The sequence below is a fragment of the Penicillium daleae genome (assembly GCF_028827525.1).
Source record: "Penicillium daleae strain IBT 16125 chromosome Unknown utg000002l_segment0_segment0, whole genome shotgun sequence".
Classification (NCBI taxonomy): domain Eukaryota; kingdom Fungi; phylum Ascomycota; class Eurotiomycetes; order Eurotiales; family Aspergillaceae; genus Penicillium; species Penicillium daleae.
In genome coordinates, this window is record NW_026623150.1 from 6468962 (window position 1) to 6492565 (window position 23604).

Genomic DNA, 23604 nt, shown 5'->3' on the forward strand with positions numbered 1-23604 from the left:
ACAATTAGGATCAATTTTTGATACGTTTCTCCGTTGAAGTCTGATACTTTTGGTTATTGATCGCACCATTGGAGCGAAAATATATCCACAGCTGGTCAATTGACAACATTTTGTTAGTATGTTGCAGTAACCAGGGTCTCATGAAATGCTACACTCAACTAAGGTTTGCACCTTATGGAATTTCGAAGATAAACATCTAGGATTCGACGGGTTAAACAAAAAAGACATTCTCCTGAGTGGCCCATGTCCATCCAGGGATAGGTTGAAAACCTGCCTATGTGTCAATGGAGAGAATGTAATTGTCTCGTGAGATCCTTAGACTCCAATCAATGCAGCTTTGTTTTGGTTCGTACGGCTTTGTGTTTTCTTTGTTGTTTCTTCAATATTCTTTGTCAAAGTCATCAGTACTTCTTCCATATCAATGCCCCTTTTGATATAGGAGCGTACAAAGGACGATCGAGATTCATTCTTGAGCAGGAGAAACAAAGACGGCCTCGCTCTGGATATTCTCGAAAAGCAGGTATAAAAGAGGCAAGATGTCCCAAAAGACTTGCCCTCAACTTTCTACTCACTTTCCTCTTTACCATAGCCACTATTCTCGTCTTTCATCAGCATCTTCACCGTCCCTCTTTTTTTTCAGTTGGCAAAATGGAGAGGCACTCAGAGACCCAAACAGGTGAAGGTGCAACCCAAGAAATGCAGAAACAAAATTTTATACAAGAAGCAGTCACTACGTGCCAACAGATCCTCGAGGCCATGTACTGGGATCTCAATGCAGCTTGGCAACTGCAACAAATCATTTTTGAAAAGCCGTCTCTCGAGGAGAAAGAGATCTACCACAAGCTGTGCGAAGCGGTTCGAGCTTTCATAGACCATGCGGTATGTTGCAAACACGCTGCTGTTTTCCAACCAACAGAGACATACCCAAATTCTGATCGGTGTCGCTTCTTCCTCTTCGAGCATGGTTGGGCATTTTTCGCCATGTGCGCGCATTCTGAAGCATTCCGAGAAGCCTATCACCACGAAGAGACTTTGGTTTGGGACGAGCTGATGAAGCAGATTGCTTTAAATCGGCGTAGCATTGAAGTTTTTGTCCGATCCCGAAATATTGACTGGCGAGGAGTGCTTCTCCCCTACCTCCGATGGGAGATACCGGGGATGTTTGAAGCAGTTGGCGTCGAGGCGAATATAGGTAAGGAGCATGTTCACCACACAGTTCAGTTGCCGGACGGTTATCTCAAACGCCCTGTTCACCAAGGCAAGGCACAAACAAACATCAACTCGATGGTATTCAATCCTTCTAAAAGAGCGCAGAAGAACCCGCTGTTGCGCCCGCAGACAATGGGGCCCTGTATGGCATGTGTGTGCAGCAAGAATTGCGCATGTCACGAATTGGGAGGGTCGCCCGACTGCCCTAAATGCAATTGTCCAAATGTTTGCAAGTGTAGCAGCCCAGAATGGGTGCCTTGCTTTACCTGTGGCTCGGTGGAAATCTGTCAGTGCCGTATCGAGACCAATGCCGGCGATTTGGTTGAACTGATACAGTACCCCATCAAGGGAGCCGGCATTCGGGCCCTGGCCAGCTTCAAGGCAGGCGCTGTCCTAGGTGAGTATCTAGGTGAAGTTGTTCCTAACGGCAGGAAATGCACTGACGATATTTATGCCCTGTCGCAGGTGGGCTTTCAAGCAATGTCCAGCACCGGAATACCTAACCCCAAACCCCTTGCCACTACAACATCTGCCTATGTCGGGAATTGGACCCGATTCATCAACCACCACTGTGAAGCAAATTGCGTCTTTGTGCCAGTTATGGTTGGTGACAGGGTCACGACCGTTGTTGAGGCGACTCAAGACATTTCGATTTTCGACGAAATTACAGTAAACTACGGGCCACAATATTGGAGGCAGAGGTTTTGCTATTGTGGAAGCAAGAACTGTTATAGTCCTGCCCCCAAGGCGAGGTGACATGACTCTCAAATAAGAGTGGTTTGCCTTAAAATTCTAGTTATGATTCTTTCCATGAACATCATCACCGGCGATGGTATTGATTTGGTTTCATGTACTCACAATTAATCAAGTCTGCTCTTTTTATCTTAACATATGTTTCTCATTGATTTCGCTCATAAGACTCTCAATTACGTAGACCCTTTCATTAGATGCAAGAGTAGTGCAAGAAAGGGGTGTCGAGACCTTTCGTCATGCATACATTATGACATTCAAACCCTGCAAGCTAATTGGGGGCATGATAAAGAAGCACACTGTATTGTTTTAAATAGGCTCACGTTTCTAGGTGGACGATATTCTTCATTAACCTCTAATATCCAATTCTATTGCATTAAACAAAGCGCTATTGTTCGGTTTTCTAAGCAATAATGAGCCTGCGGTACGAAACCAGAGACGCAATTGGAAAGGATAATCAGGAGAACTGTCCAATAATATGACGTTCTAGTTAGATAATATTCGGTGACTGATTCATGCCAATATTGAATCGTTCTGATATGTCGTACGGCTCCACATCAAGTACCATGTGCTTTAGTACATAGTCGGCTAGCTTCGCATCATGAGAACATGGCAACTACAGCATACTCCAAGAAAGGAACCCATTCATGTATTTGTCTCACTATCAAAATTTATTCTCTATAAAATTCCGCTTGGAGTTGTTCAGGTATTCAACATGTTCCTTGAAGAGAGTCTGCAGGACCCTCGGCTCCGCCCGCCCCCGCATCGCGGTTAGTGCGGGGAAGCTCCCAGCTGCCCTTGCGTTAAGGTAACATTGGTCCCAGAACACCACCGAGCCTTGGACATCACATCATTCGAGCGTCCCTATTGCTTCAGTCTCGGTTTAAGCCTTGTCAAGAGTCATGAAGCTTCGGTGATCGCGAAATAGCATTCAGATACCATCATGCGCCCTTGCGGAGGGGTCTACGTGGCCCTTCGTGCCCGAGGCTCTCGCGCTGCCCCCCGGCGGCCCAGGCTTGGGAAGAAACCCTCTTCAGCCGGTTAATCGGAGAAGCTTGCTAACAGATAGCTATGCTCGTGGACCATCCACTGTAAGTGCCTTGCAAATCAACTGAAAAGTCGGAAGCTGACCGATTATATCTCTATTTAGCCGCCCTTGCTCGAGTCGACCGTCGGTGAACATTTTGCGAAGATCGTGGGGGAACATGGTGATAGAACTGCGTAAGTTCTAGGCATATCTCTTTGCAAACATAACGCTAATACATCATTAGTGTCGTCTCAAAACACCAGAATGATCGCGTATCCTATGCCTCGCTCGATACTAGGAGCAACGCCCTTGCTCGCGGTTTAGAGGCTGTCGGCGTCAGGAAAGGCGATCGTGTCGGAGTGATGCTGGGAAACTCGATGGAATATGCGGTGGTATGTGGAGATTCTTCTCACGACGGGGAAGAGATGTTGATTGATACTAGGCAACCTATGCTTTGTTCAAACTGGGGGCTATTTTGGTGAGTCGCACGCCCACACATCAGAATCCACAACTGACAGCTAAATAGGCCCCACTGAATCCTTCATTTAATTCTTCACAGGTGGTATCTGCACTAAGCCACCTCGAGTCCAGCCACCTGATCATCAGCGCCGAGTCTAACCTTCCTCGCAAAAACCCTCGTAGCAATTTCCCACTCCTGGAGCATTTGGTCAATGATCTATCGTCTTCGAGATTGGAATCAGAATCGGTCCCCTCACTGAAAAAGATTATTCTCGTTGACAACTCTGCTGGTCGATTTGATGCATCTTCATATAAGAGCTTGACCCCGTTCTCGTCGATAATGTCCCAGTTGGCAGCTGATGGTCATTCATTACCTTCACAAAATCTCTCTCCACACGATATTGTCAACATCCAATTTACTTCTGGTACCACTGCCATGCCAAAGGCAGCTTGTCTGAGCCATCGGTCTATCCTGAACAATGGATCACAGATCGGTGACCGCATGCTTCTGACGCCGAAAGATGTTGTTTGCTGCCCCCGCCATTGTTCCATTGCTTTGGCTGTATCTTGGGATATATGGCAACGGCAACCCATGGTTCTTCAATTGTCTTCCCATCCGAATCCTTCAATGCCCGCGCAGCACTCAAAGCAGTGCAAGAAGAGAAATGTACCGCACTTTACGGCGTTCCAACAATGTTCCTGGAAGAGCTGAGCCTCATCGAGACTGGAGAGATCTTGGGCGAGGGCTTCCAGTACTTACGGACTGGTATCGCTGCTGGCAGCAGTATCCCTGCGGAGCTGATGAAGAAGCTTCATAGGGTTCTGAATCTCACAGAGCTCACCATTTGCTATGGCATGACTGAGACTAGCCCTGTCTCGGCAATGACGACTACCGATGATCCTATTAACAAGAGAATCAATACCGTCGGAAGACTTATGCCACACGTGGAGGCTAAAGTCGTGGACCCAGTAGACAAAACTCGAATTCTCCCGGTTGATACGAGGGGCGAGTTAGCTGTCGGTGGGTATCTACTCATGAAGGAGTATTGGGGAGATCCCGAGAGAACGGCCGAGGTGATGATTGCCGATGAAGCTGGGAAAGTTTGGATGCATGTAAGTTTGGCATGAAGATCCTCCACCAGAAAACCGTCTAACATACTCTCAGACTGGAGACGAAGCATCTATGTCGGCAGACGGCTATGTGACTATTACTGGTCGTATTAAGGACTTGATCATTCGCGGCGGGGAGAACATCCACCCATTGGAAATTGAGAATTGCCTGCTTGCAAACCCTGGTGTGGCCGATGTTTCTGTAGTCGGAGTGCCAGATGAGCGATATGGCGAGGTTGTTGCTGCTTTTGTGGTTGCCCGAGAGCAAGCCTCCAATTCGATTACCACTGAACAGATCCAGAGCTGGGTTCGCGAAAAGCTGAGTAACCACCTAGGTAAGTGATAGTTCCTTGAAGTACGCAAGATGGCCGCTAATTTGCAATATAGTGCCTAAGTATGTCTTCTTTCTTGGACCTGCCGATTCGTTTCCCAAGACCGCAAGCGGGAAGATCCAGAAGTTCAAACTCAAGGAACAGGCTATCAAACTAGTCGCAAGGGGCAAAGGAGCCATCACAGATAAATAGAGTATTAACCCTCGACCTGGAAATATAGCATATGAATTAAGGGCTGGTGCGAACAACTAGTGTATGTGTTGAGATCGATACAGCATAGCCATTCCAGTTTAAACGCGTTATCAAATCTGCGATATCTTCGCCACACGTCATGATGACGCTGAAGCCTTTTCAAAGATACAAACGTTGAGCTCCGCGCATTCGAGGTCGACGGTCATGGTCGCTAATCGTTGGAAAAGGGAACATGGGGGTAATCGCTCCTCAAACATCGAATGGAATATCATCAAAATCGTAAACGCTAGACACGCTTCCCTACCATGGCCAGCTCTGGAGAGATGGTCTATCGGCATGCTGCCCGTCCCTCGCTAGGATTTCGATGTGACAAGCAAGGAAAACCTCAAGCCCCACATGGGCGAAGAGATTCACCGGACGCGGTACTGAGTCCAAAAATGGGCTCCAAGACGCAGTGATGGGTGCCCGGGAGGTCTCAGAATGTGGTCGATCGCTATACCATATCCCGCTCTGTCGTTTAAGACGAAGCCGATTGGGCATATCAGCGTACCAAGGCAACCCGGATACATATCCCATCAGGTCCAAGTAGATCAGAAAGTCTTTGACCAGCTTCGTCCTTTCAGAAGTCCTGAATGCCAGTCTCACCCTGCAGCTTGGCCTGGGCATCCTCGCCACGGGCATCTCCAACCACCCATTGAGGCTCCTCATCCTCAAAGTATTTATCCTGTTGTTCCGTCCAGTCATCGTATTCATCATTTTCATCGACAGTCTTGTAATCAAAGTCTGGGTCATCGCCTCGCATGAATCGTAGTCCCATCTCCCACTGCCAAGCCTTCTCCCCCTCCTCCTTACTGGCCGGGATATCATCGCGATCCTCGGCTAGGATCTCCCCGTTGGGACCACGCGTGTAGCTCAGCATCGCGTTAGGATCTGGGTGTGCGAGAGCCTCCATTTTGGCTTCGGAACGCATCAGATCCGTCTGCAGAACTCCCGAGAAGCCCTTAGCGCGGCCTTGTGCTTCCCTTTCTTGCGGGGTTTGGAATCGACGGATGAGGCGATCGTACAGTAAGGGATCTAGAGTTTTGAATTTCCACATCGGTTAGCTTTTTGAATCAGTTCTCTGCCGTCAGCTCCGCATGCTGGAATCCGTGTCTAGGAACTACAGAGACCAGATTTTGAGCTTGCAACAAGGAAAGAGCAAGCGGACCGGCTAGCTCGAGATCTGCCGTGAAGTATTCGGGATGCAGATCCAGATACCGCTTCCGACGGTTCTTGACTTTGATTGAGACATGCTGCGCATCGTGAGATGCATCTTGGCTCGACTGGACCCCCGTATTCATGGGGAAATGTGGCATCTTGGGGTCGTTTCAGAGATGTGGGGATGAGATGAAGTTAGGAACGCGGAAGTGGGCGGCAAAAGCCTGGAGTTTCTGCCACTCCGCAGCTCTTTTTTTTCTCCCTCGACTTGATATGCTGTCGAACTGAGCTTGTACGTCCATCATTCGCTTCAAATTCAAATGCAGACTGCCTTTGGGCGCTCTCATTAATATTCATTCCGGGGATTGAATGCAGAAATTTGCTAATAACCCTTGCAGACGAACTTGCCTCCTGGGCTGATATCTAATTGTTCGGACCGGAACCCCAAGGAGTCTTGAACACTTGGGAATCATGTCAGTCGAAGAATTCGTTAGGCGAGTCGATGCCAAGCGGCTCGTCTCCGGAATTGCTTTGCTGTTTATTCTGGCACTCTACTCTCCTGTGATGGTACTGGTGCTCTCACCAGTCTACGGTTCCCTGCCATCCCATCTCTTCCACAACTATGGTGTCACCATCTTCGCCGGCGCCGGCTGGTTCTTGAAAGATCAGATCCAAAGACGCATCGGTCGTCTTGCCGCCATCCTTCTTCCAGTTCTGGCTTTCTGGACCCCTACCATCCAGTACTTCGTCATGCAGCAGAGTTCCAAGCTCGGAAACCCGGCTGGTCCAGTCATCACTGAGCTATTCGGTTACTATCCGCTTGTCATGCTTACCGTTGCTGTCGCCGGTAAGCAGATTCAATACTCCTTGCACCTTGAGTCGCAGGGTGACCTCGTTGTCGAGCATGTTCCCCTTCTCGGCTCTTACGCTCTTTACTCCTTTGGCGAGCACGTTGCCCGAGCAATTTTGGCTCATGGGATTGGCTTCACCATTGTCTTCTCTCGTGCTGGCTTGCAATTCCTCATTGCCCTGATGTACGCGGCTGTAATCCCGTCCAAGATGCTCCTCCTGGCCATCCCCTCTCTGCTATTCACGGTGACCTCTGATGTCCACTTGGGAGGCATCGGTGGCGTGAACTCGGTCCTTCAGAAGGAGGGATACTCTCTTCTGGCGCGCCAGGAGTCCTATACTGGATATCTCTCGGTTCTTGAGAACCAGCAAGATGGCTTCCGGGTGATGCGATGTGATCACAGTTTGCTTGGTGGACAGTGGACTAAGGCTTCACCGGGCTATCGGCCCGAGGTCGAAGACCCCATCTACGCGGTCTTTGCTATGCTCGAGGCTGTCCGACTGGTTGAGCCCGAACATGGTGGTTCTCGTGTTGATGCTGGGAGTAAGGCGTTGGTAATGTAAGACTCGATGGTTCCTTGCCGCAGGTAATACCATTCGGTGAACGAGTGACTAACAAATTATAGTGGCCTTGGTATTGGTACCACACCAGCTGCATTTATGAAGCATGGAATCGACACGACCGTCGTTGAAATTGACCCCGTGGTGCACAAGTTTGCAACCCAGTACTTCAATCTCCCCTCAAACCACGTCGCTGCCATCGAAGACGCAACCAAGTTCGTCAAGCGTGCGCTGAAAAGCCCATCTCCCCAGTACGACTATATTATCCACGATGTCTTCACTGGTGGCGCTGAGCCCGCGGAACTCTTCACTTATGAGTTCCTGAAGGACCTTAGCTCCCTGCTCAGGGACGATGGTGTCATTGCTATTGTAAGACATGTTCAATACGCCCATGAAAAATTTTAGATTTGCTAACCGTATGCAGAACTATGCTGGAGATCTCAAGCTCTATCCCACCGGTCTCATTGCTCGTACCATCCAAGCTGTCTTCCCGTCGTGCCGTATCTTCCGTGAACAACCGGCCAACAAGGATGATGAAACCCAAGACTTCACCAACATGGTCTTCTTCTGCAAGAAGAGCTCGAACACCCCTGTCCAGTTCCGGGACCCTGTCCCTTCAGACTACCTTCGCAGCAAGTCTCGTGAGAACTACCTAGTTCCCAAGTACGAGATTGATCCAGCCGTCTTTGCAACTATTCCCAATAAAGGAAGACCTGTGCTTATTGAGAAGCAAGTCGGACGCCTGCACAAGTTCCAGGACCGAGGAGCCCTGGAGCACTGGGAGATTATGAGGAAGGTTATCCCTGCTGCCGTGTGGGAGAACTGGTAGAGGACTCGATGCCGAACTTGAGAAAAAAAGAATTGTATTATTTTTATCTACTTATCTCGTCAAGATTGTCAATCTATCAAAGGAAGACATGTTAATTCAATTGCGACCTTATATCGAAGACACCACTTCGTTTCCAGATCTGCCACAAATAACAACCGGAAATCTCCTGCTGTTTGGCAAACAGGCATATCTATACCTGTAAAGAAGGAAAAATCAAAAGCCAGATATCTTTGCGGGAGTTCCAACTCCTCAGATCCGGAGCTAGCTGCCAGGGCCTGCTGCTTCTTCTGAGACTCTGATACTTGACATATTCAGTGATATTATATCTCACTTCAACTTTATTTGACTTTATACGCGTCACTGACAGTGGTCACCGCTGATTTGATGTTGCTCAGAATTTGACACCGACATTGGAACTGGGTCCTCGGGGTAAAGACCGCTTAAGCCAAAGCTGAAACCGATGAGCACCCCAGAGGACGTGAATTTACATCTACCTGCACCCTAGAGTGTATGACGTCTCTCATGAATTCTAGTTTGTCTCCTTCAACCACCTTTTTCACTCCTGACTACTGTGAGCAGTGCCAACCCCTTCTAGCCTCTTGGGAGAGTCAACCGGGATAGACCCAGAGCCTCCTTTCTTCTTGCCCGGTTAGATTCAGACAATCATTCTCGCTTCATCCACTTGTTCTATCTGTTTCGCTTCTAGTCCCCAGGTGTGTCCCTGTCATTCTAACATCGCTGGACATTGTTGTTGAACAATATTCTTAATAGGAACTATAGGATTAAGAAGATAGCAAGGAGACTCGGGCACAGCTATGCAGGCTTATACATCGGTGGCAACCTGGGGTAACTTCATCGTGTCCATTACAAATTGCTGGAAAGGATTCGGAACACACCCCCAAACTTGACACAGACAAACGCTACCGGGCAAACCACAAACTTGATATACAATGGTCACGGCTCCAGCAATCTATGTCTTGAAGAGCATCCTGCCCTCGGTTTGAATCAGCCGCAAACCATCAGCAAAAGTGCGGCGAAAGAAACTTAATCGAGTATAAATTTACAGAAAAGAGATGGGCGCTTCACGCTGGGACATCAAGACCTATGAAGGTTCGATCGGGCATGGATGTGTACCTACAGAAAGGTTCAAGCCACTGTCCAGGTTTACACAACGCGAGATCATCCATTGCATTGAATCTTTAAGTAGCAAATACAAGAGAGAGCTTCAAACAATACACCAACAACATCAGAAAGACAATTCATATTGGTATCATTATCTAACACCCCGCGAAAAGCCATAAGAAAGTCACAGTAGGGAAAAATGAAAGTTATGCACAAGCCGTCGGCAGATCAGAGACCAAGCCGATGCTATAGTCTCGGACTTCCGCCATATGTACGCCCATAGCACTAAAATACAGCCCCAAGGAGGGAAGGGTGAAAGGCAGCTCAAGCGGACGGGCTTCCGCGAGGACTGGCGGCAGGCTTCTTGACAAGGCCGGCGAAGAAGTTTGCCAATGCTTGATTGTGAGCTTTCTCGTCGCCGGGATTGGTAGGGGTACCTTCTTTCTTTTGGGCTCGGCTGGCTTCTCGGTCCTACAGATGGATGTGTTAGTAACAGCGAGGGTTGAGCCGGGTGCTGTGTAGAGACTTGAGCTTACCTTTAGCTTCTTCAACATATCTTCCGCATCAACTTGGATGCCACCCATATTGAACTGCACAGGACCGATGTGCTCGTTGACTCTGCCCTCATCCTCCATGGGAGACATTTCCAGCTGTGGGGTTGGCTGGTTGGATCGTTCCTTATCGTCCTCGGCCCGAAGCTGCTCCAGAAGCTCAACTTGCTTAGCGAGGAAGCCCTGCATGTCCGAGGTCTCGACTTCAATCTTGTTTCCATTTGAAGTAGCCTGATGGGCAATACTCGTGTCGCGCTTGGGGTCTTGGATGGTCTGCTCAAACACCACCACGGCGCTGGTGCCGTCTTCGGCATTCTCGCTCTGCTGGCCAGCACCTTGAGCCGACTCGACTGGCTCGGGCGCATCTTGGATCTCAATTGACCATGCTGTTGATACACCTTCCATGTCGAATCCTTCACGAATAATCCGAATCTTGCCCCAAGAGTCCCAATTAGCGGGCACTAGGATCTTATCCCGGTCGATAACATTATGTTTTAATGATTGTCGTTTCAAAAGAGAGTGTATACCAAGAGAGGAGTGGATCAAGCTCTGCAGAGAGTTCGCGAGGAAGGGTGTAGTATAAATGAGGGAAGCGCCGTCTGTGCGTATTGTTAGAAAGACATAAACATCAAGGCCAAGGCGAATAGTCAAAACTCACGTTTTAGCAGAATTGTGCGCAGGAACTGGAGAATAAAATCGAATTGCTCTTCGTGCCAGCCGTGGTCTTTCTCCAGCTTTTCGATCTTGTCCGCCTGTGAATATTGATTAGCTATAGTGTTCTCCGTACCATCAACATCGATATAGGGGACACATACTCCTTGACAAACGACACACATCGGAATACCCAAACCCTCGTCCCACTCACCGGGGCCCAAGGGTATTGTGACGGGCCCTCCGGAGTTTGACATCCCTCCCGCTGCTGCAGAGTTAGCATCCATGCCTCGCTTGCGGTCCCGCCAGTCGGTCATAGTCTCCTCCATCACGATCTTGGTATCGTCGTCGAGTGACACCAGCACAGAGCGGAGAAGGCGCACCCATTCTCTTAGCCGCCGAATCCAGGTCCATGGGTCCGACCAGTCCAGGAGAATGATGACAAGCGTTTCGGGTACAGATTGAGGGGTCAGGAGCGGTTTGAGGAGAGGAGCGAATGATGGAGAGGGTTCCGACAGAAGGTAAGCCGACACACGCGCCAGCGTATCTATATAGTATCAATGTTAGGCTTGGCAGGATATGAAATGATATCGCGCAGAGTCTCCGCACCTTCTTGGTCGGCATCAAGTACATCTCGGTATGTGTATCCCAAGGCAAACTGATTAGCGATTGGAGGCGTCTTTCCTTTCCGCTTATCGTTCACCAAGCCAGGATCCGCCGAGGTGTCTGCAGAGAAGGTCTCCAAGAAGTCTCTCTGGCTTTCCGGGGTACCCCCTAAGGTCAACAAATTAGCATCATCAGTCGCGAAAGAAAAGCCGGGCGTGGGCCGGGCAGGAATGTTCACTAGAACAAAGGGACTCTCACTAACCTAGGATCAACAAGTTTTTCTCCGGTAGGCGCTTTCCATTAGCGACACCATCTAGCAATGACGACCAGATATTCTTCTTTGAACCATCCTTGCTCGTAGGCCGACTGTTGGTACCGGACGCTTTGGTTCCACGATTCGGACTGGATGACATCGTCTGGTCTAGTGCCGCTATGCCTCAAAAGGCATGCACCATTCCAAGCACCTGAGCAAAGCGTAGGAGTACTGAGGGCTGTGGCTCGTTAGAAATGCCGGATCGGAAGTGGTGGTGGAGGGGAGGTGAAGGACAAAAGAGTTCGCGCGCGGTCAGGGGAATCTGGAGAAAGCGGGCGGAAGTGGGATAAGATTACAGCTCGACCTGGACCGCAACAGCCAGGAGCTTCTTCGGCTGTTAAATGAAATAATGTCGTGTGGGTGAACGAGCTTGCATCCGACGACGTCACGGAGGATGGACCAGGGGGGCTGCTTGGGGGTGAGTAAACAATTGGCGATTTTACGGTTCCGCAGATGCTCCGGGTGGAGAACCCTTTTCTTACCAGCTTTCTTTCTTCAACCCGGAACTTACACCTCTTTCCCAACGGCCCACCATGAACGCCATTCGCCAGACTCAGGCGCTCAACAAGCGCGAGCTTGAAAACGCGGTGTAAGTTACAGCTTATCATGATACTTCACTCTGTCACCTATAACTCCGGAACTAACTCGTATCGCGCTTCGTCTAGACCACCCGAAGCGTCATGGCATGCAGACTACCGCGACACCGCGTACATTTACATCGGCGGGCTTCCACTCGATCTCTCGGAGGGTGATATTGTCACGATTTTCTCGCAGTATGGAGAACCAGTGCATATCAACCTGCTCCGCGACAAGGAAACGGGCAAGAGTCGTGGTTTTGCGTTCCTCAAATATGAGGACCAGCGCAGCACAGACCTTGCAGTCGATAATCTGGGTGGCGCAACGGTTCTAGGGCGTCTGTTGCGTGTGGACCACACACGCTACAAGCGCCGGGATGACGAGGAGGAGGGAGATAATGTCGCCAGGCTGATGGGCGATGCGACTATTACCGAGAGCAAAAAGGATGGCGACGATGGCCGACATGACCGCAGGAGAAGGCGCAGCGATGCCGACAGAGAGGAGCGCCGACCTATGCTCAAGGAGGAGAAGGAACTCCAAGAACTCATTCAGAACCACGATGAGGAGGACCCGATGAAGGAATTCTTGATCGAAGAGAAGAAAGAAGAGGTTGCACTTGCGATTGCGAAGTATCAAAGCAGCAAAAGATCGTCTAGGAGGCGGGATGACAGCAGAGAACGCTCCAGTCGACACCATCGCCGCCATCGCTCTCGTTCCACGGACCACAGACGCCGAGACGATCGGTCCCCAGGCAGGGAAACGAAATCACGGCGCCGGTCTGCAGATCGCGAGGAGAGATCGAGAAGAGATCGCTCTACAGAACGAAAGGAACGTCCTCGTGGGGACCGGTCAACGGAAAGAGGAGAACGATCTAGGAGAGACAGGTCGACGGAGCGATCTCGCTCACCGGGCTCTCGAAGACATCGCAGTGACCGAGAGAGACATGATCGCCGCCGCTGAACAGCCCGCATACACCATTTCTATGCTCGCCCATCTACCTGCCACGAACGAAACTCCATATACACAAGGCTCTGTATTATTACAGGAACTGGTCCAATCATCGCCGTCCAATGTATCTAGCTCAGCCAGAGTCAACCAGTACTCAGCAGAGTTCCCAACATTTCGAGGCCTCGGATCCTGGCCTCGACATCTCCCCGAAGAGGTCAAATCGGTCGCTATCGTTATATAATTGGGTATTAGAATGCGATCAGCCGCCCAGATACCGTTTCCAACCGTCGCGCATGCAATATCGCTTGCCGTCATCGCCATCCCGCAGAACGAATTTCTCCCAACGCCCGTCCTGGCCGGATCCAATTACCAAAAGAGTCCGATTATCCATCCATCCAATGACGCCTTTGGGAGGCCGCCCCATTGATGTACCGATGGGCGTTGCGTACGGTGACCCCGGCGTAGCCTCCTCGCCAATCTCAAAATGAGCACTGGTAAAGGAGTACACGTCGGAGAACACACGCGGTAGCAGAGGTAGTCTGCCTAAAATGCCCCATTTCTGATTCGTTCCCTCCTCGGTCGCTGAAGTGGGAGACTGGCCTCGGTGCGCGAGATGCGGGTGGGGTATATCAAAGATGTGGAGTGTGGACTTGTCGGAAGTGACTGCTAGAAGGGTATTAGAGGGAGAAAATGCAAGAGAGAATATGACTGCATGGTCTACGCCTCGGCGCAATTCTGCCAGTTTCGTGCAATTCGCTGTAGAGAAGACACGAATAAGTGTTCCCTAGAATATGTTAGCAACTGTAAGAAGCCGGCTCTAGCCAGCGGGATTCTTACAGCTTCGCTTGCTGTCGCAAGCACCTCCCCGTCCGGACTCAGTGTCATGGCGCGTAGGGGAGAGCTATGCGCCGGTATAATGCTGATATTGCCCGTCTCCAGCTCGATTACCTGCACTTGTCCCGGGGACCGGCCTGGGAAGGCGAGCTGTTTCTGACCAAGGCACGCTAGTCCGAGCGGGTTATCCGACGTCTCGAATACCGACAACTTCTGTGGGGGTGTCGAGAATGCGAATACATGAATGCTGTTCAAGAGCGCGACCACGATTCTGGACTTGGATAGGCGGACGCCGAGGACGGAGGTGCGGAATTCGAGGGTGATGGCGGCTTTTTGCTTGGCGTCATCCCAGATAACCAGCTGATGGGTATCTTATGAGTGCTTGTTCTGCATTTGGATCCAAGGAGAGGCTTGTGCGTACTTTGTTTTGGGGGAACTTGGGGTTTCGTCCTCCACCGACAATCGCAAGATAGTTCGATTGGCCGAGCATTTCGACCAGGCCGATTCCAGCATTGAAATCTAAGTGATTCGAGGTGGGCGGTGAGTTTGAGATAGTCTGTCGTAGGATGTAAGAAGCCGGAAGCTTACCTCGAGAAACCTTGAGCTCACAAGGATTGGAATTGAACACTGCACAATCACCCTTCTTAGCCTCAGCTTTCGTTGTTTGCAGCTCCCTCGACATGCCCCATCAAGCTGCGCGCGCGAGACTTACCACAAAAGCCAGAGTTCAAGCCGACTGAGAAACAGCTGCTGTCATTATTAAAGGCCGCTGACAGCGAATACGGTCCAATAGTCTCGTCAATAACTTGGCGGGTGTTCATGGTTGCGGACCATGACGTGGGTCACCAAGCTTGGACCGGGGTTGATCTGGGGGTGATGTGGAATGTCGCAGGATGCAGTTGATAGCTTCGAAGTGAGTGGGTCACGCTCCGTTCAGTCAGCAACTATCAATGCCATGAAGAGGAAATGCAGTCGAGTATGGCGTGAAAAGGGCAGAGTATTATTCAACCAGCCTCCATGTCGTCCAGGGCGGGATCGGCGATAAGAAAGAGGCGAAAATGCGGGCGCAAGTCGAAGCTCCCTCGCTGGGATCCACGTTTGGGTGCCTTGGTGCCTGAGTGCCTGAATCATGGATTATGTAATCGCTGCGGTGGTCAGGAGTTGACCCACCGAGTCTCTAGCCCCTGAGTGAACACGACAAAATACAATGAGCTATAGGCTTGCTAGAAAAGATCAAAATAAGTTTCAAGTCGATAGAAAGATCAAAAATCATCTCATAAATCATTCAGTCTGTAGCTATTCACCATCCCATCAGCCATTGGCCCCGTTGTGGAGTTTCTCTTCATGGGCTGCTTGCCAACCAAGCTGGAGAAGAGCAGCGTCCCGTGATTGGCTCGCGGCGGAAGGAAAGGGGGAAACACGAACTGTCTTTCCTCACATCCCCCCCTACGACTACTGACTACGACTACTCCGACTACCTTTCTCCGTCCAGATCAATCCTCAGGAGAGCCTCCATCCTCACCCTCTTCTTTCGTGGATTCCTTGCTGCAAGGCAATTCTTTTTTCTTTCTGCTTCTTGTCTCCTTTCCTTTCCTTACCTAGCCCACCATGTCGTCCGCTCTCAACGCGGTATGTTTTCCCCTTTTATTCCTCTTTCCCCCAAGCTTCTGCCCCATACTTGGCCCGGGGCAAAAAAGATCACCTGAGCTAACTCTAGAACCCCCGAGTGGGTAGATCAAGATTCGCCGCAAGAAGAATGTCAAGAAGGGAATTCAGTTCTGTTTGATGGTGTGCGGTGCCAGCGGAACTGGTACGCCCGACAATGGACACCCCCCGTTGGTCTGGCCAATTGTCAACTAACCATCTCCCAATTCAGGTCGCACAACCTTTGTCAACACTCTCTGCGGAAAGAAGGTGCTGGAGGGCAAGGAGGCCGATGATGCTGAGCACGCTCACATCGAGGAGGGCGTTCGCATCAAGCCCGTCACTGTCGGTGAGTGGGAGCAACTCCGCCGCGCAGCCAGCGTAGATCAATGCTGACCTTTCGGATCAAAAACAGAGCTCGAGCTGGATGAGGAGGGCACTCGCATCTCCCTAACCATCGTTGATACCCCCGGATTTGGTGATCAGATTGACAACGAGGCGAGGCATGTTTATACCCCGCAACCCGCATCCTTTCCACATCCTCAACAAGAGTCCCTCTCCCCTGCTGACACCCCATAACAGCTTCGGCGAGATTGTCGGCTACCTTGAGCGCCAATATGATGACATTCTTGCAGAGGAGTCGCGCATTAAGCGTAACCCCCGTTTCAGGGACAACCGTGTGCACGTGTTGCTCTACTTCATCACACCTACCGGCCACGGTCTCCGCGAACTCGATATCGAATTGATGAAGCGCCTGTCCCCCCGTGTCAACGTTATTCCCGTCATCGGCAAGGCCGACTCCCTCACCCCCGCAGAATTGGCCGAGTCCAAGAAATTGATTATGGAGGACATCGAACACTACCGCATCCCCGTCTACAACTTCCCCTACGATATTGAGGAGGATGACGAGGATACCGTGGAGGAGAACGCCGAGCTCCGTGGACTGATGCCCTTTGCTATTGTTGGCTCCGAGGACTTTGTCGAGATTGATAACCGGAAAGTGCGCGCCCGACAGTACCCCTGGGGTGTTGTCGAGGTCGAGAACCCCCGGCACTCCGACTTCCTGGCCATTCGCAGTGCCTTGCTCCACAGCCATTTGGCTGATCTGAAGGAGATCACTCACGACTTCCTCTACGAGAACTACCGTACCGAGAAGCTCAGCAAGAGCGTGGACGGTGCCATTTCGTACGTCTTTCCTACAAATCCAATCCCTTGCCTCATGATCATCGATACTAATATATTTAAACAGCGGCATCGACTCTTCTATGAACCCCGAGGATCTTGCCTCCCAGTCTGTCCGCCTGAAGGAGGAGCAGCTCCGCCGCGAGGAGGAGAAGCTGCGCGAGATCGAGCTCAAGGTGCAGCGCGAGATCGCCGAGAAGCGACAGGAGCTGTTGGCCCGCGAGAGCCAGCTCAGAGAGATCGAGGCTCGCATGGCGCGCGAGGCCAGCCAGAGCAATATCAGCGAAGCCGCCAACGGGGAGGCTTAGATTTACTCTGTCGTCGATGCGGCTCAGTCAGCGGGGCGCCGGTTCGCAATGTGATACCGTTTGTGCCAACTCATGGACTTCGTGGCACGAAGTTGGTTTCTGTTTATGGGGATAATATTGACTGTTTATTCACGTTAATAGCTTTTTTTTCTCTTCTCTGCTTGCTATGTCTTACCCGGTGTCTCTACGGAGATGGACAAGATTCCCAACATAGAATGCAACCTTCTGGTCATTCGACGACGGGCACCAAATTTCTCCTTTCTTGCTTCTGTTGGAGGAAAAAGAGCGCACGCTTGGGATGGGACAATTTGCTCTGAATTGCTCCTCTCATCTCGACGTTCCACCCTGCGACTCTTCCCAATTTGCTCTCCGCCCACCGGATGCTCTTATTCCTTCCCTCAATCTTGGGGGGTGGGTTTACTAGAACGATCCCTCCTTCTCATTCCCCTTTCCCTGTGTTTTAATCGTCTACTTGTTCGGGGGTTTCTATTTTCCTGCATATCCTGTTTTTCTTATTCCCCCATCCACTCCCTCCTATCGTGATCCTTCCCCCCGGGTTTATCTCTCTTGTTTCCTTCCTGGCACCTTGTCCAAAGTCCGCAGCGCAGCAAGATTCCCTCTTCTCTTTTGTGTTTTGTGTTTGGTCATGTCTTGTGTCTATCCTTTTTTTCCCGCTGTCTTCCTAGCCCGATAGTAAATGAGGAAGAAAAAGTATCTTGGCCTTTGTGTTCTTTTGTATCGAGTTATAGTAGTCTGGGGTGTCTTTTCTGTAGTGTTTTCCGTCTTGGTATAGCTTAGAGATCTAGTTAGGCTGAAGCATCTATTCACAGGCCGGATGGACTACCGTACTCAGATGGGCAACCGAGCATTGCAGGTAGTTAACTGCTACTTTGGTCTCAAACCAGGCGCTTGATGGAATGCCCATCTATCTCCTATCATGAGATATAGTAGTTTCGCAACCTTACGCGACTAAACACCTCGTGAAACTACAGATGAAAGCTCGAAGCATTCCATATCAACGGCATCCATTTAGAAAAAAACTATGAAGACACCTCAAAAAACAGTACAAGTAAATAATACTAGAGAAAGAAAGAAAGAAGAAAGAAGCTAAAAAGATCCAAGAACATGGTCATCACTTCGCAGGCCATGCGGAGGCACAAGCAAGAAGAGAAAAGAGAGAGAGAGAGAGAGAGGAGAGGGGAGGAGGGGGGGGGGGGAAGAAAGAAAAAAAAGTCCAATAAATTTTTAAGGAGAAAGTAAGGCAGCTCGGAAAAGATGCAACGAGGAACGGCGCGTGCAGGGAAAAAAAGGCAAGCAGACACGCAAGAAGTGGTATTTTGCGCTCCATTGTACACGCGGACGGACAGAGAAACGAGATTGGCGATGTGGAGAAGAGCCATTGGACTGAGGTCTTCTAGGCGAGGAGAACGGAGGAAGACGGGAGGAAATGGAGGAGATGGCGAAAGGATGGGGTCAGGGGCGCGGATATTGAGAACGTCCCAGGACGCTGGTATACAAGTGAAGATGCAGGACTCAACCCAGCCTTGTGGGCTCGAAAGGAGCCCGAAAGCCTTGCAGGACAGAAAGGACTTTGTATCCATTGCTGCTTTCATCTCTCGTTGCAAGCAGCCGTGAAAAGAATACCGCAAATGCAATTCCAGAGTAAAGGACTGGAACAACGGAATGTCTAGAACAGAGACATGGCGACTAGAGACGGCAGCAATGAGCCACCAGTGGCTCCTATGAAAGTGGTTATACAGCCAGCAAAGATTAAATCTGCTGTGGCTTGTTCCAGAAATCCAAGCTAGCGACCACATCCTCGCCATTCTCATCTTCATAAGCATAGATGATCTCACGAGTGGAAGAATGCAGCATGCGGATATTCTTGCCAGTCATGATGTGAATGAGCTCACTTGTCTCGACATGGCGAATCTCGACGAAGTTGGGCTCGAACGCCAAGATGTAAGGGTAGGACAGTGCGAAGGCATTCGGATTACCCTCCCAAGAGATTCTCCAGTCTGGACGAGCGCGCCAACCATTACGGTTGACAAAGAACGAGAAGTCACTGTAGTTCAGGAGGAACTCTCCGTTCATACGCTCGATATGAATAGGCTTGACATTTTCCTTACGGGCGACGAAATCGAGAGATGTATCGGCCTGATCCAAGAGCGATTGCGTCTCGGTCGTCTCAAGACTGACAACCTCAAAGCCGCGTGCACAGCCGACACACAGTGTAGAGCGCAGGAAATGGATGGAAGAAGATTCGGCAGGAATGTAGTATTCCTTGAAGGGCTTGAGGGTATCCTGCCCACTCTGGAACATCTTGCTGACAGCAGACTTCTTCTTACCGTTGGCCAAATTGTCCATTGGCTCGTAAACCTTGATAGTACTCGACAATGCGGACGTTTTGACCGAGCACACCAGGTGACGACCAAGACCGATGCCTGCCTTGAAAAAGTTCGCATGGCCCTGGATTTTCTTCGGGCGCTTCGCCATGGTATTTTGACCCTCTCTTATCTCAAGCGCATCGAGAGGGTAGGACTGGAGAGTCTTATTTGCCAAGACCAGGAGCAATTGGTACTCTTCCAAAGTATCGATTTGAGTGACCTGGCTGGCCTCCAGCACCTTCCTGGGTTTTGCGTTCTTGTCCTTGGGCCAGCGTTCTGACAGGTAGATGCCGCTGTCAGTTCCGTAGACCAATTTGCGTCCTCCGTCTAAATTGTCTTGGTCAGTACATGGAAAAGAAACAGAAATAAGGGTATGGCGCAGATAGGGTCAACATACCAACTGGAACACAGCAATTGACACGGTTGATGGCCGAGAAGAAGTTCTCAGACAGGATCGTCTTATTATAGAAGTTGCTGTTGCGTTCCCACAATTTGCGTTGTTGCTCTTCAACCATTTCAATGAACTTCCTTCGCTGGGTTGGAGACGTTGCGTAGAGAGTCTGCTCGTAGCCGCCTTTACCAAGATGGCGGAACGTGATCGGTAGCTGTCCGTCTTTGGTAGGGGGAGGATTGGGAGCCACTTTGTTGGATAAGAGGCTCGATGACGGTCGTTTGGAAATTCCCAGGCGAGGAATGACCTCGTCCATTTGAGCAATAACCAAAAGCTCAAGAGGGATAGGCTTCTTGTACACACGGTATTCTTCTCGCTTGTTCACAACCTTGATACGAACAAGGAGCACTGCATGGTCGAAAAGATAGGCAGTTACCTCGGAGCTTTCTCCAGTGGTCTTCTTGAACGCCATTTTGGTGAGCATCTGGCGGTTCTCCTCCGTGAGCTTCAGGTCCACATAGTCGCCAGGGTTGAACTTCAATTGATTGTTCAGCTGCACCAAGTTGAAGTGATTCTCGGCTTTACCACTCTCGGTATTGACGCGCGAAAGGAAACTCTTGATCAGCTTCACAGCCTTGGGGATGTCCTCCTTGTCAGGATTATCATCCGCCGTATTTTTGAGGACTGACTCCAGCAGCAGTGGGTATCGAGCAAGACGAGTGGTAGGCTTGGTAAGGTAACCATTCAGCTCAAGCTTGCGGGACTCCTTGAGACGCTCGGTATCCTCCACAAATTTGGCAAAGGCGGGATTCGAGCCCTTCTCCTTCTCAAATTCGAATTTACCATAAAGCTGATTGGCACCGTACTTGATAAAAGGATCGAAGCGAGGCACATGCTGAAGGAAAATATCACCGACGGTCTTGACAACGTGACTTTCTTTTTGACGAGCATTCAGGGCTTCACAAAGAGCACTGTTGACCTTCAACACTTCCAAGCAATTTCCAAACACTGTCCGAATAAACTTTTCTCGCCGATGTTCAGGGATAGGAGAATGGGTATTGGTGCCAGCCGCACGCAATGGTCGCATCCAGAAATCTCTCAGGTATTCCAAATCCTTGACGAAATCACGTTCGGTGTACATGATCTCAAAGATGATTTCCTGCCGTTTCTTCTCGTGGTCGTCAACATTCTCAGAGACTTCCTTCGGAACCATATTAATCCACAGCTTTTGGTTGTCATTGTCATCGTCATCATCAAGATGTAAGCTGCCTTGAGATCCCGAAGTTCTCAGAATCGGCTGAGGCTTCAAATTCAACCGCGCCTGTTGTTCCAAGCGGCGGGGACAGGCAATGGAGTAACAAAGACTGTCCCGGTTGCATGTAGGCACATAACATTCAGTCAGGAGGGTGAACACGCCATTGACTTCGGTACCGACGGTCCTATCTTCGGTCAAAGTCTCCTTAAATTGATAGACCTCCCCAGGAGCGTCTCGAAGGCGATGGTCGTAGGTGACATCATGGAAGAACTTCTGGGCATCCAACGCACGGCCCAGAAGGAGAGCCAAATTGCGATCATTTGTCCGGATGATATTGGCGATCAAGTCCACAGCATCCGTACCCGAGAAGGCATTCTGGTATGACAAGCCGTTCTTCTGTCGCTCACCAATCGAGATCTTCTCTCGAAACACATCCGCAACGCGCGAAAGCAGAGCAGGGTAAACCACAGGAACACGACGGTGGGAATCCCTAGAGACAAGTGTGTTTTGATCGTTAGAACCCTGTGTGGTCTGACTCTGCACGCTCATTGTTCGATCTGGAATGATAGTCGAAGCCATGGACATTGTGCGGGATCGGGTCGACGCATCGCTTGGAGGGCGGGGTTTGTTAACATAAAAATCGGCCGCATTGGCTGGCATTGAGTCAAATCTCTGCGGCGGGGTCGATTGCTCATGGCCTGACGGGGGCCTTCGGGTTGGAGTTGGAATTGGCCTTCCACTGTTCATAATGTGGGGATGGTTGCCATCCGTCGCGTAGGAGGTCATGGACATGGCTCTCGTGTCGCTGTGTCTATCAGGAACTGTCCGTCCAAGCTGGGTCACCGTGGATGCACCATAGTGGTGCGGCGGTTGACGAGCGTGCTGAGACGAGGTATGGTTGAAGGGAGTCGGCGGGGCTGGGCTGGCTTGGTAGGATGGCCCACTCAATTTAGCCATCGATCGTGACCTCTCCCGGTCAGAATTCAAGGCGGGAGGAGGCATTGGCCGGCCGAGATCGTGGGGGTCCGGGTACTGGGATGGCGGACCGGGTTTAGAGTCCAGGCGTTGGGGTCGGGGGTAGGCGAACCGTCCTGGGCCCCCTGGGTACTGTCGCGGCGGAGGCGGCTGTGAGGACATGGTCGCCGCGCCCGGGTTGTAGGCTTGATATTTTCCAGACGGTGGTGCCGGGGGGTATCCATTTGGCGGCGCTGACGGTGGGGGTCCATAACCATTTGCAACTGGCTGTCGTGTGGGCGGAGGCGGTCCTCGTTGAAATTGGGGGTGCGCCACATGCGACGACATGGTATGAGCGCGACCCTGTGAGAACTGTGGAGTCTGCGATGTCATTGTATGGGAGCGTCCCGGGGGAGGTGCGCTCCCGAAGATGTCGTTGTACGCAGCATCTCGTTGCACGGACGAGGCAGGCCCGTTGCCATAGGGCCGGTAATTCCGGTTACGCTGGCCCCCCAAGTCTGCCATGTTCACAAGTCCCGCAATCGACGATAGAGCGGATGGTTGTCAGATAGAGAGAATTGCTCTGTGCGGAAGATCGGAAAAGGACGAAAGCAAGAAAAAAAAAGGGGGGGGGGTATCCGCGTCGATCGTAGAGAGCGTTCAGGGCGTCGCAATTGTTCTGTTCAAGATCCGATCGTGGGCAATCGAAAGGGAAGGGAAGAGCGAAAGTGGTAACCCTGCGGGGGGCGAAGTATCCGAGGGACAGAAATGAAAAATGGTTTCTGTGCAAAGAAGTGTCCTCAATTTGGCATAGCTTTCCCTCTGGTAGGTACCTGGGGGGGAGGGAGTTGGCGGGTTCAGAAGTCGTAACCGAAGAGCGCCAGGAGCCGTGAGCGCAACAAAGTTCGGGCTCCTTGGAAGTTCATACCCTCAGCATTCCTCCAGTGGGAAGCCGTTGAGAGGAGGGAACGATTTGCGAGAGGGAGAAGACGGAGGAGGGGGAGGAGGGAAGAGGTTGACTGGTGGGGAAGTAGTGAATGTTGAAATGCAGAGTGATAGCCTTGAGGGGGGGGAGGAGGAGGAACGAGAATGAGGCGAGGTGACAGGCTGCCCGATATTGTGGTAATCTGGTGACCAGACCCGGTAAGATACCGCCAGGGCCCGTAGTGGAAGCTTCCACAAGAGTGGTACGGTACGGTTATCTTCCCCCGAGCGGACAAGCACGGGACTGCGCTACGGCGGGCCAAATGATCCTCCACGCAAACCACCTCCAAAGGAGAGAGACAGCCGATTTGGCAGTACACCTCCCGCTAAGCTGCTCGCGCTGTCTTCAATCTCGCCTCGACGAGTTCTCGTCTCTTCTGTAC

At 50.9% G+C, this 23604-nt stretch overlaps 8 protein-coding genes across 8 annotated transcripts; 4 read left to right on the plus strand and 4 right to left on the minus strand.

Annotated features, from left to right (window-relative positions):
* Window positions 1-648: 648 nt before the first annotated feature.
* Window positions 649-5079, plus strand: N7458_003215 (uncharacterized protein; the record flags this gene model as incomplete). Its single annotated transcript, XM_056906598.1, has 9 exons — window positions 649-1936; window positions 3025-3050; window positions 3110-3180; window positions 3231-3378; window positions 3429-3464; window positions 3513-3910; window positions 3967-4558; window positions 4611-4890; window positions 4943-5079. The coding sequence occupies 9 exons, from the start codon at window positions 649-651 to the stop codon at window positions 5077-5079; spliced, it is 2976 nt and encodes a 991-aa protein (XP_056770705.1).
* Window positions 5080-5698: 619 nt separating this feature from the next.
* Window positions 5699-6434, minus strand: N7458_003216 (uncharacterized protein; the record flags this gene model as incomplete). Its single annotated transcript, XM_056906599.1, has 2 exons — window positions 5699-6153; window positions 6287-6434. 2 exons carry the CDS (start codon window positions 6432-6434, stop codon window positions 5699-5701), a joined length of 603 nt encoding a protein of 200 aa, XP_056770706.1.
* A 313-nt stretch (window positions 6435-6747) lies between these two features.
* N7458_003217 (spermidine synthase) lies at window positions 6748-8515 on the plus strand (the record flags this gene model as incomplete). The annotated part of the gene is made up of 3 exons (XM_056906600.1): window positions 6748-7685; window positions 7752-8055; window positions 8111-8515. 3 exons carry the CDS (start codon window positions 6748-6750, stop codon window positions 8513-8515), a joined length of 1647 nt encoding a protein of 548 aa, XP_056770707.1.
* Window positions 8516-9961: 1446 nt separating this feature from the next.
* Window positions 9962-11873, minus strand: N7458_003218 (dynein family protein; the record flags this gene model as incomplete). The annotated part of the gene is made up of 6 exons (XM_056906601.1): window positions 9962-10108; window positions 10174-10787; window positions 10847-10940; window positions 11004-11386; window positions 11449-11613; window positions 11708-11873. Coding segments are annotated over 6 exons (1569 nt in total), but the record flags the coding sequence as incomplete, so codon positions are not given.
* A 418-nt stretch (window positions 11874-12291) lies between these two features.
* Window positions 12292-13294, plus strand: N7458_003219 (IST3 family RNA-binding protein; the record flags this gene model as incomplete). The annotated part of the gene is made up of 2 exons (XM_056906602.1): window positions 12292-12347; window positions 12424-13294. The coding sequence occupies 2 exons, from the start codon at window positions 12292-12294 to the stop codon at window positions 13292-13294; spliced, it is 927 nt and encodes a 308-aa protein (XP_056770709.1).
* A 247-nt stretch (window positions 13295-13541) lies between these two features.
* Window positions 13542-14937, minus strand: N7458_003220 (phosphatidylinositol-3,5-bisphosphate binding protein HSV2; the record flags this gene model as incomplete). Its single annotated transcript, XM_056906603.1, has 4 exons — window positions 13542-14066; window positions 14120-14476; window positions 14538-14770; window positions 14829-14937. The coding sequence occupies 4 exons, from the start codon at window positions 14935-14937 to the stop codon at window positions 13542-13544; spliced, it is 1224 nt and encodes a 407-aa protein (XP_056770710.1).
* Window positions 14938-15724: 787 nt separating this feature from the next.
* On the plus strand, window positions 15725-17250 carry aspA (uncharacterized protein; the record flags this gene model as incomplete). Its single annotated transcript, XM_056906604.1, has 6 exons — window positions 15725-15745; window positions 15851-15926; window positions 15993-16109; window positions 16176-16263; window positions 16343-16945; window positions 17010-17250. The coding sequence occupies 6 exons, from the start codon at window positions 15725-15727 to the stop codon at window positions 17248-17250; spliced, it is 1146 nt and encodes a 381-aa protein (XP_056770711.1).
* A 1770-nt stretch (window positions 17251-19020) lies between these two features.
* On the minus strand, window positions 19021-22762 carry rom2 (putative Rho guanyl nucleotide exchange factor (Rom2); the record flags this gene model as incomplete). Its single annotated transcript, XM_056906605.1, has 2 exons — window positions 19021-19964; window positions 20035-22762. The coding sequence occupies 2 exons, from the start codon at window positions 22760-22762 to the stop codon at window positions 19021-19023; spliced, it is 3672 nt and encodes a 1223-aa protein (XP_056770712.1).
* Between the last annotated feature and the right edge of the window lie 842 nt (window positions 22763-23604).